At 36.3% G+C, this 15,413-nt stretch overlaps 1 protein-coding gene across 1 annotated transcript; it reads left to right on the forward strand.

The window, feature by feature from the left end:
- Positions 1-3,069: 3,069 nt before the first annotated feature.
- Positions 3,070-14,174, forward strand: Fkbp12 (peptidyl-prolyl cis-trans isomerase Fkbp12). The gene is made up of 4 exons (XM_067119861.1): positions 3,070-3,234; positions 7,810-7,857; positions 8,128-8,240; positions 12,319-14,174. The coding sequence occupies exons 1-4, from the start codon at positions 3,198-3,200 to the stop codon at positions 12,448-12,450; spliced, it is 330 nt and encodes a 109-aa protein (XP_066975962.1). The 5' UTR covers positions 3,070-3,197; the 3' UTR covers positions 12,451-14,174.
- The last annotated feature ends 1,239 nt before the right edge of the window (positions 14,175-15,413 follow it).

A 15,413-nucleotide genomic window follows, 5' to 3' on the forward strand; every position in this document is an offset into this window, starting at 1 on the left:
TTTTTTCAGAGTATCTTTGAACAAGTTTTCCGTCAAGAGTAGTAAGTTCCTGAATGCAGTAATGCCAATATATGAACGTATGTCCTTGGTTCCTGTTTTCCTTATCGAGAAATGGTAATTTCTTTCTTTATCAACGTTTAAAATACTTTATTATTAAACTATTCTAAAGACTTCGGTATGGTGGGAGCTCGTGAATAAGTAATAATTTTACTTCTGAGAGTAGCCGTCTAAATTTAGGCTTATCTGTATTTTAGAACTACTTGGTTTGTAAAAATACTTGTAAGTTTTTTGTAATATATATATATATATATATATATATATATATATATATATATATATATATATATATATATATAAAAGGCCTGTATGCTCAACTGTTTCGAGACCTGCGGCTGTTTATTATGATGGGAATCTCCACCTGGCAATACATGAGAGCAATATTCCACCAATGGTAGATATAAGCCAGGAAGCACACGATGTCATTAAATTCTCTGCAGATCCAGGACCAGGAGCATACTGGTGGATACAGGTTGCATTAGCGGACACATTTTCACGTTCTACAAAAAAAAAAAAGTCAAATAATCAGAAAAACTAAGCACAATGTTATCGCTGCGCAATAGACTATATCGACCTACAAGATGTGTGATACGAAACCAGATAATCAAAAGACTTCATTTCGCTAAAGTTGACACCAATACAGCTGACTGTTTACGCCAGTTACTAACTTATTCTGCATTTTGGTTAATACTATTAAGACTAGGATCCGTTTTACAATGACCATATGACTATATGAGGTTTAGGGAAAGCAGACTGCTAGTGGTACTAATGGCTCGAAGTCCAAAATTTTGCAGTGATTACATGGGTGGAGCGAATCAGTGTCCATTTTTTTTTTTGGTAGCACTTCCTTGCTAAAGAAATGCAGTACCGGAATATGTTGATAACATTTGTATCTGTATCATATTTAGGTCGAACTGTAATATGTTTTTGAATAAAAGTAAAAGAGAAACAAAAGCGCAGATGTATCGTCAATGTGAAATACTTTATAACCAAGCCACTTATTCTGATAGACTAAAACAATGATGATGGTGAGTAAGTTACTGGCTCTGATTGTGATAACTGACAACGACGATGATTATGATAATAGTGATTGTGTAATTTCTGAGTACTGATAAGAGAGAGAGAGAGAGAGAGAGAGAGAGAGAGCAATGGCGTAATGGTGTGGGCTTTCCAAGGAAGCTCATGGGACGAGTCAAGTTGGGTCAGGTGGAACAGAGAGAGAGAGAGAGAGAGAGAGAGAGAGAGAGAGAGAGAGAGAGAGAGAGAGAGAGAGAGAGAGAGAGAGAGAGAAATTTTGACATGAGTCCATCCTGAATATTATGGCTGAAAATTTTTTTTAATTAATCGACAAATGTTTGTTTTCACGCCCTGTTAAGGACAAAGCTACTTCCCTCCTAATTTCCTGTGATGATTGACAAATTATTATTTCGAAAAAATGAGAGAGAGAGAGAGAGAGAGAGAGAGAGAGAGAGAGAGAGAGAGAGAGAGAGAGAGAATTTGTTTACATGCATATTGAACTGGTCACTGACTTTTTTTTTTCAAATTTAAAACATTTAATGAAATGTTTTCATTTGTTAAACCGAAAATGCGAATATTTTTCTATATTGTGAAATGTTCAAATAGGCTACACACACACACACACACATATTATTATTAATATTACACACACACACACATATATATATATATATATATATATATATATATATATATATATATATATATATATATATACTGTATATATATATATTACACAGGTATATACTGTAGGTAGTAGATATGCGTGCGTGTGTGTGTGTGTGCGCGTGTGTGAGTGTATCGTACGTCTGGCAAAGACAATCAACGATATAAAGTTGTACTGCACATGAGGCATCATGTAACTGTTGTATAGGACAGAACTGTTTTGTATAACGTAATCAATGCCGTTGCTATAACAGCGGCAGTGACTCATATGCGCGTATTCTGTCAGTTTAATGAACCTGGAGTTACCAGGAAATATGGAACTTCGACTCTCGTTGATTTTGAAGTAATAGAGAGAAAGCTTCGTCAAGACGACTTTTACGCTCATGAGTTGCCGAACATGTAGAATAATAAATTTTTTATACTATTAAACGTGAGTTTGATAACAGGTTAAGCGTTTAGATAAATAAGATATATAAAAGTAAAGAATAGAACCGGGATAAAACCGTGAAATTATTTTCCGAAACGAAAAGGGGTCATTAGTAACCAACTTACGAAATGCGCTTACTGCACACTATTATACTTTTCATTGTCCAGTGAATAAGTAATGTTTAATATTACACAACTTGCTGAAAATCAAAGTAAATAAAAAACTGTCATATGTTATATTATCATTGCCGAGAAACGATATAATATAAAACGAAAATAGCCGGATAGAATGAAATGGCAACAAATCTACTGCGGGTTAAGCTTCGTTGCATCGTTTGATGCTTCGAAACGGTGTCGGGAAAATAAGTACTTTGTATTTGCGGTTACCGAATGAGAAAATGAATAATGTTTTTTTATATTTGAGTAGGTAAGTTAATATAGATGAATTTATTTGAAAAATTTATATGATTGAATGATATAAATGCTCTTTTTAACTAATAGAATGTACGGTTCGAAGCAACGCATTTAAGCAAGTCAGAAGAATAAGTACGTGGTATATGCGGTTATCTAATGAAAGAGTAACAGGTATTTGATGTATTTGATTAGATAAATTAATATATATGAAACTATTTGTATAAATAGGAAGATTAAGCGATGTAAATTTGTTTTTTTTCTAATAAGAAGTATGGTTCGAAGCAACGCGAATAGGTTCGAATCACATGAAAGAGTAAGTGATATTTTATATATTTGATCAGGTAAATTAATATAGATGATTTTATTTGTTTGAGATTCTATGATTAAACGATATCAATCTTCGTTATTATTAATGAAAAGTATGGTTTTTCTTTTTATTAATGAAAGGTATGGTTCGAAGCAGCGCGTTCAAGCCAGTCCGAGCGGGTTCGAAACGGTCAGCAAAGCGACACCAGACGACGTTCGAACCACTATCTATCTCCCCCTCGAGTGAGTGAGCGAGTGGCCGACATCGCGAAGAGTACCCGACGGAAACCTTTAAAAAAAAAACCTGCAACATGGGCGTCCAGGTGGAATCAATCGCACCAGGAAACGGTTCGTAAATTGATCGATCGACTGCGGAAGGAACACGGAGTGATTGAAGTGCGACTGAAGTGTGTAGTGACTTATAAAAGTGGGCGAATCTCGAGAAAACCTCTTCGCCGATGGCAGAGAGGCTTTTAAAATTCTTCTTCCTCGATTTCGGGAAGTCGGGCCGATTTTCGGGGAAATTCGGTGGGGGAGGGGGGCGATATTTCGGTGGAAGTCGGGCCCTTTTACTCGTGTCGATTGATAGGTTCGTGTCCTGTGTCGATTTTGGTGCGTGGCTGCTCGACTTGGGCGGCAAATCCCGTTAATTATGACCTCCCGAAAGTGAGAGAGTGAAGAGAGAGAGAGGCTCTCACCCGCAGTTGGATGAGAGAGAGAGAGAGCGAGAGAGTGAGTTAGTGAAAAAGAGAGAGAGAGGGGAGGTAAGAAGGAGGCAGGCTCTCACCCGCAATAGGATGAGAGAGAGATGGAGAGAGAGAGAGAAAGAGTGAGAGAGAGAGAGAGGGAGAGAGATTCTCGTTGTCGGGTGGGTGAGGTGAGTGTGTATGTGTGCTGGGTGAGCTGCATTCCTGAGTGCGCATGTCATCTCAAGGACGGTCGTCACCCGCACCGTACGTTAAAAAATAAAAAAAAGAACTAGTCTTTTATGAAAAAAATACAAAAACCTTTCTGTAAACCTTGAGCCTTGCAGGATTGCCAGCGTCATCCTGGCATGTTGTTTATATATATATATATATATATATATATATATATATATATATATATATATTATATATATATATATATATATATATATATATATATATATATATATATATGTATATATATATATATATATATATATATATATATATATATATAATATATATATATATATATATATATATATATATATATATATATATATATATATATATACGTGAACTGTTGTAACCTCATATTAGACCGTAAATGAAAACAAAAAGATACAATAAAATTAGATTTGTAGGATTTAAAAATAAAGAATTTCCTAAAACCTGTAGCTTGGTAGGATTAGCCAGCATCCTTCCCGCAGTGTTTATCTTACGTATAATGTATATTTAGCTGCCTATTCCAAATGTGTACTGTAGGGAAGTAGCCACATATTTGACCGTGCATTAAAAACAATAATAAAAAAACAAAACTAGCGTTGTAGAACTTTCAGCAATATAAGACTTCACTTAAAACTTTTAACTTTGTGGGATTCGCCAGCATATCCTTTGCGGTCTTTACATTTGACATACTGTATATATTTAACTGCCAATTCCAAATGTGTATATACTAGTAGCTTCATATTTGAAGATTTATGTTTGCCCCTTGGTCCAAAAGCCTAGGTTGGTCAGGGTTGGCTGCTAATTCCGCTCTTACGTAGGCTAGCCTAGTCATCATTGACAAGGCTTGCTTAAGTATAAATTCATTTTGATGTTGTTGTAACACTTTTGTCCGTTTGGTTTATATACAAGTGACATTAACCTTCGTACCATAGTAGGTACAGACTGTAGTATATAAATCAATTTTGCTGAAGTTTTGGTAGTTATGTTTATAGCATAGAAATGTTCAGGCTTATTGGACGTTGGGGAAATTTTGACAAGATAGCTTAACCCTGACTTTCTTCCAGGCAAGTAGAGTTGTTAAGCTAATTATACATTACAGAAGTGTATTTTTTGCAAGTAGTCTGTGGACTTATTCTCCGATTCTGATAGTGCAGTGGGATTAAGTTTTTAAAGGTGCTTTTGGCGGCCCGTGTCACATGCGTACCAGAATATTTACTGCTTTCTGTTTGTCTAAGAAAAATGATCACCAATGGAGAATAAATTATTTCACTTGATGACTTAAAAGAGAAGCAAATAAAGTATTCTTAATCAGATTTAATGTCATGATATGTATATAGTGTCTTTTGTGTATGTCTTTACATTCATCCCCAATGGGCTGGTATTAAATATGGCACCTTTTTTGCTCATAAACAGGTAGTTACTGAACCAAAATTGTGCAGTAGGCTAGTAGTCTTCAATTTTACACTTTTCGTAACTGTGAAAACCTCGACAGCCCAGCCTTTAGGGGTGGTTATGTCATCGACTTATGACTTTGGTAGGGGGCTAGCCCATTGGTGAGACCCAAATAGGGTCCTCAGCACTCATCCAAGAGAGGTTGGCTTTTGCTGTAGCTCCAGTTTTCCAAGGGACTTGATTCCTGTCAACGTGTCAGTTGATGACGAAGCTATCACTCCACTCGCTGGCTAGTCGAGTTTTCTGGAAAGAGCATTATACTAAGAGTTGTATTTTAGTTACTTTGGATAAAGTGCTTTAGAATTTGCTTTAATTGATAATAGTAGCAAGATATTCATCTAGTAGAGCCTTTCATAGGACTTGGAACGCTAATCGGTGACACAGCCCCGTGGGGAGTCTCCCTCACAGCTTTTCCTGTTGCTTGGATATTTGTGACCCTTCCTTGGGTAAGAGGAGTGTTGATACAATACTACTGTTCATTGTTTTGAGAAAAGAGGAGAATAGACAAACGTTTTCAAGGTGGTCTTTATTTAGCCTACTGAAGGTAGGTTGGTCTTGTACTGCTTTCAGCAGGTTTTCTACCCCAAAATAAGATTTTGTCAAAAGTTTTAAAGGTACTGTACTGATTAACCTTGACCCAGTTGTGTACAACTGAATATCGGCTACCTGAGCAACAAGGGTATCAAGTGCACAAGCACCAGGTGATTAGAAGCATATACTGATACCAGTTGATGGTGATGTATCACACACAGTTAGAAGAAACCGTGCACCAGTCTAAGTAGGTACTGCAGGTTCTTCATATCAAATCAAGGTCTTGCCCAGTCTCCATAATGGATTGTTGATGAGCTATGTACACTACTCCACCCTCTAGCAACTTGACTCACAATATTGACCACAACTTGCCACTTATTCCCAGCACACTTTTACCCACTGAAGTTACCACTACTTCCTGCTTGCACGGCCCCTCCGAGAGAATTTGGTGACATGAGCACATTACCCTTATTGATGCCTCAAGGGCAGAACTGTCCATAGATCTTGACCCATGTATTTGATGGATGGGTTAATTCTCAGGCATTACTCTAACTTTATTTTTGGTTTGCGATTGTTTTAATTAGATTTGGACGATTGCATTTTTATAATTCTGTTAGTAAGCAGGTTAGGTTACACTTGGGCATTTGTTTTGATGCCATCACATGGGGATAGGGTAGGCAGTGGACAGTCAGAGCAAGCTTCATGAAATGGTTTTGGTGTCACTGGAAGATCTTTATAAGCTGATTATACCCCTTCAGATCCAAATTAGTCAGGGTTTGCACCTAAAAAGTGAAATGTCAAAAAGACTAAAAATGTTTCTAAAAAGATAGTCATGTCCTTCCATGTTTATTCCTCCATCATACTACAAATCTCTGACTTTGAAACAGGACAATGGGAATATTGAAGATTGTAACTTTTTTGAAATAGAAGAATGTTAGTTTAGTGTAAGGCTGAGCCAGAAATATCCATGCGGAGTAAAAAGAATACTAGTCATCACCTGCAATCAGTCGATTAAAATCCATGAAGACAGTTATTGGTAAGAAAAGAGGCAGATGATGTGTATGCCAACAATTATTTTGGGCCTTAGTTGGCCTCTCTCTATTTACATATCAGCTTCATCCCAGTGAGGATATCTGGTTTTTCCCAGGAACACTAATACTTTAAAAAAAGCAGACTTATCTCATACCAAAATAAGTGTACAAAATTCAGGACATGGCCACATCCAGTAGATGGTAGTATGTTGGAGTTTGTCCCTTTTCTTGTCATGAACCTTGGTGTGCATTTGCTTGGACCTGTGGTGGCATTTGACCACATAGTTTAGTAATACAACCACAAGCTATTTCAAATTCATCACCTACACCAGTCTCTCTCAGGTTGTTTCATATTAGTCAACACCCTGTCCTCTCTCCATGTTGTTACAATATGTAGCTATGACTTTCATCCTATTAGCAATGCCACAACATACATCCCATACAACTTGAGCCTTTGTGACAGGTTCTTGGATAGACCCTACTAAAGCTGGCAGTGGTAATCCTGCTTTCGTGTGTGGGTTGGTACCATCAGTTGTCATTCTACTCAAGTAGGTATTACACTAATAAAGTTCTGCAATAGACTTGAACTAGGCATTATATAAACCAGTTTCTACAAAATGTTATTGAGTCAGGTCAAGGCCTGAAGACAAGTTTTTCAGGGAAAGTGTGGAAAATGCTGGCAAGCAAAGGAAGAACATTTTTTTTTTATTGGAGCATCCCTGCACATGTCAATTATGTCACATTGTTGCATTGATTTAAATGTATATTATAACAAATACCTCTTGTTTAAATGTTAGTTTATTACCTGTATTGCCCTTTAGTTTCATCGCATCATTACTGCATTAAGTTTTAAGTCTAGTAGTCGAATTGTTTGTTTTTACTACAGATTCTTTTTAATCTTTTATGTTATCCGAAATAATGTAGGCTATTTTTGATCCTTTTATTGTTAATCTACATATAATTAAATGTAATTTTGGTAATTGTCTTCATTTCAGGTGTTACTTTTCCAAAACGTGGTCAGACTGTAGTAGTCCATTATACAGGTATGTGTTCTCTTGTAAATATTTTGATTAGCATTTTCATTTGTTATTTCGAAAGTGATTATGTAGGCAAGACGGGTTAATGGTGTAGGGAAGACATGTCCCACCTTTGAAGCATGACAATTTGTACCGTTCATTAGGCATGAACATTAAATTGTACACATTCTTTATTGCCTCTAACAAATATCTGTAATTGTAGAACTCATTTAATTTGTAAAAGGAAACTTGAAGGCAATTTAGTTATATGGGCTAAAGTTCTTCAATGATTTTCAGGAACTCTCACTGATGGAACGAAATTCGACTCTTCTCGTGATCGTGGCAGACCATTCAAGTTCCGTATCGGTGAGGGCGAAGTCATTCGCGGATGGGACGAAGGTGTGGCACAGGTAAATAGAGTACATCCTTGTTTAGTTTTAACGTTCCTTTGGTACGCTAACTGAGAGGAGGTGGGTTTCCATATTTAGGTCACTGGAACAACAGTCAAGGATCCCTAGGCTGCTCTGTGATGGAGTGAGACTTATTATTCAGCTCACAAAATGGAAACAAAAGCAGGAGTATCTCAGGTACAAGTAATTCAATCTTGTAACAGGTAAGATTGGTAGAAAGGGGATAAAAACACAAATGCAACACAAAAAACCCTTGTAGGGGGCTAGTGCCGTCAGTGCACCTCATGCAGTGCTGTAGGCAGAACTTGAGGTTCTTTGCATTGCCCTTTCGACCCATAGCTGCAGCCTCTTTCATTCCTTTTTTATACCCTTCGTATTTTCTTTCTTCCATCTTGCTTTCCACCCTCCCCTAACAATGGTTTCATAGTGCAAGTGTGAGGTTTTTCTCCTTTTACACCTTTATAAACCTTTCTACTCTCAATTTCCCTTTCAGTGCTGAATGACCTCATAAGTCCAAGTGGTTGGCCTTTGGCCTAAATATTATATTCCATTCTATTCTGTAAAAAGAAAAAGTTGTATAAAAGCAGGTACACTTGTTTGTGTGATTTCCAGACAGGCTTCTGTAATCCCAGCCCTCATATACACAATAAGAAGGAAGGGAGGGAGATAGAGGATGAATTTAAGATTCTCAAAGTTTATTAGAATTAGATGATAAGAAAAGAATAAGTATAAACTCATGGAGGTTGTGACATTTGACTAAATTATGTGATCTGATGAGCGGCGTTGACATATGGGAAAACAGAAGTTGCGTGTCTTTCAATGGTGGGGTTCTTAAAATTAAAATCAGTGATTTTTAAATTGTGTACCAGATGCATTAAATTCCTACAGAAGATTACATTACATGCTGTGCTGCTTTTTGTGTTCAACTCCTGTAGCAACCTTTTCCTAGGTGTACCAAAGCTGTCAAGGATATGTGTATAAATCAAGTCCATCAGATATGTAAATTTGTCTCTATTTTTGTTAATGTTCTCTTGTGAGCTCTAAGAATCTTATGTTCAGCTTTGCAGAATGTGAATCATTTATAGCATTCACTTAAAACATTGCCTGAGGCATGGATGACCTTGAAATTTTGTAACTAGCCATTGTGGAAGATTCATGGTTCTGTAGTCTAGATTTAACATTGCCTGAGGCATGGATGACCTTGAAATTTTGTAACTAGCCATTGTGGAAGATTCATGGTTCTGTAGTCTAGATTTCATCACAAAATATATCTCACCTGTGTTGTTTCAGCTAATGTCTTTTCAGTGCTTTTTGTGGGATTATGCTTAGAAGCTCTTGAGCCATAATTTTAGACTTCAGTTTACTAGTATCAACTTGAAAGAACATATGTACTCCATTTACTCCTTTTTTGGGATAAGAATATAACACAGCTGACATTACATACCGTGTATTGGTGTTTTTTATATGTTTCTCACAACACCTGTGACATGTAGTTCAAAGAATGAATCACCTGGAAACTTTTTTGTTTTTGGTGTCACTCTTCTGATACTTGACAGTAAGGTGAGAGCTAGCATCTGAAGTTTGTATTAAAATTAGTGTTAGTATTACTACATAAGTTTGAGACAACTGAGTCAGAATTGCAGACTTGTAGGGGTCCGTGAAGGATTTGCTTTATATGAAAGGTGAAATGGGGCAAGGTTTTGTAAAATAAGTTGGAAATCCACGTGGAAAGTGACCTGGTAAATTGCTGTGTCATAATCGTTCTACAGACCAATTTTATTAACTAGCTTAGGTTCATTTGCTCGCCATGTTCTTATCCTAAGAGAATTTTATCACAAATGAGTAACTGGCTATTGTCCTTGCACTGTAGTTACATCTTTGATATACAAACAGCCCTTGTCACTGCATGGAGGTATGCTATTCTGAAATCGCCGTAGGACGACGACATGGAAAGCCACATACCAATGTGAAATATTGAAAATTGGTATCAGATCAAACCTCTCAAGTTTGAAGGGAAAGTAGTTATTCTGTTAAATTTTTATTAGACAGTTTTAGTTCCCCTAGGAATTGTTCTAAGCATCCCACTTTTCACATTAACAGAAAGTGATGTAACCTGTCAGTTTAATCATCACCACCTCCACAAAATTCTGCCACCTATATCTTTTCCTGTGCTTTTGTCTTCGACAAATCTCCCTTCTCACAGGTCTTCTCCAAGTAGGTGTGGGTCTTCCAGTACTGCTGTTACCCACAGGTCACTGTCATGTACTATTCTCCCAAGGGGTGTCCTAGATTTTTGCATAATCTTCCTTTTTCTATGCTGTTTCAGTCTGTTTGATTACCAGATCATATTCAGCTAGCCCATTGTTTGTTTGCCTCTTTTAGTCCTTCGTTAAGTTCCAAATTTAGTGAACTTGTACTGGATATCATTATTCTTAAATATTTGAAAATTTAGCCTCAATAAATATTTCTCTGTTTAATGTTATTTCTACCTTTTGTGTATATTACTCTTGCTATTTTTCCCAGATTTATTCTGAGTCATATCTCCTTGGGTATGTAATGCATTTCATTCTATTAAAGCAAGCTTTGTAGGTTTTTCTGATTAAAATATGATTATCTTCATATTATAGTCTTTCAACTTTCTATCATTACTCGTCTAAACCTTCTGTTATGGTTTACAGGTGAAAATTTCTAGCGTCAAGATGTCTGAACTAAATCATCATTGTTATTAACTTTATATCAGATTTTCCCTTTATAGAGTTATTGCTCTACAGTCTTCTATCCCATGCTCTTCCACGATTTTCTTGTTGTCTTTATGGGTCTTCATTCTGCAGCTTCCATATCTATGGAAGTTCCATAAGTAGATGAGAAAATGGTGTAATGGAGATTAAGATGGTTTTGTCATGTCCTCCTCACAACCCGTGGGAGAACAGTATGTGATACTGTCTGTTGGAAGAGCCAGATGTATTGATAAAAATTATAAGGGAGACTGAAGATTTGTTGATGACAAAGCATAAGAAAGGCATCAGTAGCAGAATTTGACTGTGGCCATTTACCTACTTTGGTGTCGGAGGCGATGATAAAAAGCTGTTTTTTTGGTTAAGGGAAAACGAATGCATAGTCGCTGCAACATTTACACTCTCTTGCTAATGGTTCCTGGATACATTTATTGTATAATTCTTTGCCTTCTACACATCTGCTTCTCACACACACATATACATACACTAACACTAATCAAGAGTGTTTTGACCCCGTGTGTAGTATATGCTGAGTCAGTTTAAAATCATGTTACATTTTTATGATTACTTTTAACTGATGACCTGTTTAACAGTAAAAAGATTTGTACTGATACCTATCTTCTGACTAAATGAAATTTTGTGGGCCACAAGTGCTTGCAACACTCATGTAACATTACAACTCCCAGTGTGATATTGTGTTGTTTTCACAAATGCTTCATATTTGGTGGTACATGGAACTTTTAAAGTTACAATATTTTTCAGTTTTTATAATTTTCCGTGTTTGTGAAAATATTTTGCTATGGAGCATTCATCTTGCATGAATGTTTCTTGAACCCAGAGGTTTTTCAGATTTTCTCTGTGTAAATGCACAGTCAGAGCATGTATCTGTTAAATAGTTTTTTCTGTTTTAATATAATAGTCATAATGTGGAGTTGGTGCTGAGCTATGCACAGTATGTTGATTCTTTAGTAAATGTATAATTAGGAGCATTTATCATTCAGTCTTCAGTAATGGTAATTGAAGTGAGCAATTATGATGTTCTGTCATTTTGGTCATCTAGGTTGCATACTAGAGACACTTACTCCAGGTGGTGACTGATCTGTTTAATTGCTTTTTACAGCCTTCAGTTTAAGTTCTCTTGCAGGGTGGCGGACGTGGGCACACTTATGCTAATTTATATATATTAATTTTAAGTGTCAAATTATTGTTGATTCATATATAGCCTTTTTAATAGTTTTGTTTATTGAAATCATGGTTTACCTACTTGTTCCTTAACAGTATGTAGCTATTATGAATAAATTTATTTGTTGCTCTGATTGTTAATTTAACCGGTCATGTTTCAGATGTCTGTGGGACAGAAAGCAAAGCTGACTTGCTCTCCTGATTATGGCTACGGAGAGAAAGGCTTCCCTGGTGTAATCCCTCCGAACGCCACTCTAATTTTTGACGTGGAGCTCTTGAATGTGGAAGCATAAAAGAACTGACCATGCTGCCATTTTTTGAGTATGGGAAGGTAGTGTAGAATTCTCAAGGTGTACTTGTGGGCTTCTATTTATAAATTTTACTCTTGATTTTAGTTTGGATCATTTGATGTTATTCACGCTTGGTCATTTTGATATCGTTTTACTGAATTATCCCAAAACACATTTGGAAGAGCTTCAAGAAGAAATTGAACAAAAAAAAGTATGATGTATAATTTAATAAGAAGAATCAAAACATAATTTTAGATTATATTCATTTCGTATTTTTAACCTGACGAAAGGTTCCAAAAACTCGTACCCGTGTCCCCAGGTAAAGGAAGCTTTTATTGCCTATCCCATTAACCAACATGAGCACCATGGACATTGCGGTAATTACTCAGGATGTTGTAGAGTTTGGCAAATTTTGTACACAATATCAAGATGATAATATAAGTTCTGTTATTGCTGATAATATTGTTGTTAATTGTGTGGTTACGACTTATTTATTCAGTGGAATATCATTGCAGTTTTAAAATACAGTAACTAGTGACCTCATGTTGTTTTATGAGCTATGCCAAAAGTCTCAAAACTCACAAAAAAAAATATTTACAATAGTTACTTAAATGAAAACGACATAGACTAAATCATGTACTTCAAAGCGACGCATAGCATTGATACATGTATTTGTCTGCCAAAATGTAATTGACTTGTTTTGAAGTCAGGCACCCATTACTCAATTCTGTGGCTTTAATGTATGCCATTTCAAAATACTGTAGGGTATATGTTACATTTTTTAGTGGTTCACGTTATACCTGTACTTCCATGTCATGAGTATACCATGCGATACCTGAACTATTGTGTGCTGTAATTTTTTGCACAGCTGCTTTCTTAGCAAGTCCTGCCAAGTTCAGCATAGAATAGGTCATGTATACCATATGTGCAAATCTTAGCCACGATAAGCTAATGTCTGTGTGCCACATTCGTCTAGGGAAATGTGTTGCCCAGAGCTTTTAGCTTTCATTGTGTAGGTACCACATTGCATCTTGCACATTGGAAGTGTCCACTGGAATTACTGTACACTACTGCCTATGTACATCAGTTTGTGTGTGCCTCATCCTGTGTATGCCAGATCTTGTAGTTTACAGGTACATGTACCAGCTAACATTATCTGCTGTCATAGACTAGATTAAATATTTTTAGCTTTTCCTCTCAAGCAATAGATCGGGTATAAGTCTGAAATCCAGTATTATGACTACTGTCCCTTGTCTCTTAATATTACTGGTGCAGAGATGATAAAGAAAACATTCCCCTGTAATTTTTTTCTTCCCCACAAGTGAGAAGTGATACAAAGATAAAGTTGCTTGTTTAGGTGTGGAATCTCTTGTTTTGGTTTGCTAAACAGCAGAACTGCCAGTGCTAAAGCCATTGCCAGTAACCAGTGTTTTAGCTGTTGCCAGTTTGCCTCATCTTGATTGCTCATTTTTGTAACCCATTGGCACAATGACCCCCAAAACTCAACACGGATTAAATGTAATTAACTAAAGTTTTAACAGAAGCGCACAGCCAATTCTGTGCGCTGCTGAAAGACGATGATGGTGACTAGGCCTTGGTATGTGATTTCTGTAATCATTGCCCTCCCAATTCTTCTTCCAGACTAAGGACAGTACTTTGTACCTTTTTTTAATTCTTTTGTAACTTCTCAGTACAAGGTTTTTCTGGTCAAATAAAATATGCATAAACTTGGTAATTTTCTTTTCCTGTTGTTAGGGTTTTGTCTTTTGTGGGTATTAGGTGATTGCAAAGTATGTTTACACCTTTCTGAATTAATTCAGCCATAACAGTCCTTTCTAGACTCACTGCCAGCTGGAAGGATTTGCTTCAAATGAAATAACATTTCTGGAAAAATTTAAGGTGGACAGTTAGGTAGGAAGTGGCGAGATATTATTCTTCAGATTAACCAGCCCACAGATAAAAGAACCTTAGGAGTGACTGTGCCCAAAGAGCTTGCTCTCATGCATATTGGAAAGAGGACAGTGGAAGGACTGCTGTTGGTACATGCCAATATTTTGTCATGGTCCTCTCTCCAGCGGGAATATTTAGGTGATGGTGCCATTGTTATCACAGGTATAGTTGTGATAATTATTCTAGAGCAGACAGCCATGGCACAAGGCCATGGCCTGTTTTCAGGTGGGCCATGGACATTTAACTAGATTACAATAAAAAAATTAACTATATAAAAAAATAAGAGAATACAATAAAACAAAAGAAATAAAGATCTAAAACTTCAGTGTAAAGACAAACTGTAACTCATTTTGTTGATTCATTTCGTCCTTCATTGCTAAGATCCAGAACTGGGTTAGAAAATTAATGCTGGTAATTTTGCAATGTTTGAGAATTTTTGTGAAGTTGTTGAAGGTGAAAAGAACTAGATCCTTGTCTTCAAAATGAAATAATCAACCACCTTTCAAAATTAGGGTCAAGAATTTTCCAGATACTCTCCTGATCTTGAATATAGATCTGTCATTAATAGCAGATCCATTTAATATTGAGCCAGATTCTGTGCCAGACCCTGACCAAGATGAATACTTGAAATGAAATTTGTTGTTTGCAAAAAGAGCTCTTCAGACAGGAATTTCAAGTTTTGGACATCATACCCTAGAATTGGTAAGACCTTTCTCCTCCACTTACGGCGCAATCAGGCTTTTCTCTTTTGTTCAAAAAAAGCAAGAAATTATTTGTTTAATGTGTCTTGTAGTTGTTACTTGTAGATATGAAACAAGTACATCCATCTTATTAGCTGTACCTGAGCCAGTGGTTACCATGAACAGCAGAGAAGTTGTGTTTTATGTTTATCTTTTGGCCACAAGCCATAAGGTTCATAAAGTTTTTATTGATTTCTGCTTTATTAAATTTTTAACTGTTAGTATGTTTTTGAAGATAAAATGAATATTTGCCTCAAGTGGGCCACGGTCTTAAAA

This window comes from Macrobrachium rosenbergii, chromosome 17 (genome assembly GCF_040412425.1).
Source record: "Macrobrachium rosenbergii isolate ZJJX-2024 chromosome 17, ASM4041242v1, whole genome shotgun sequence".
In the NCBI taxonomy this organism is placed as follows: Eukaryota; Metazoa; Arthropoda; class Malacostraca; order Decapoda; family Palaemonidae; genus Macrobrachium; species Macrobrachium rosenbergii.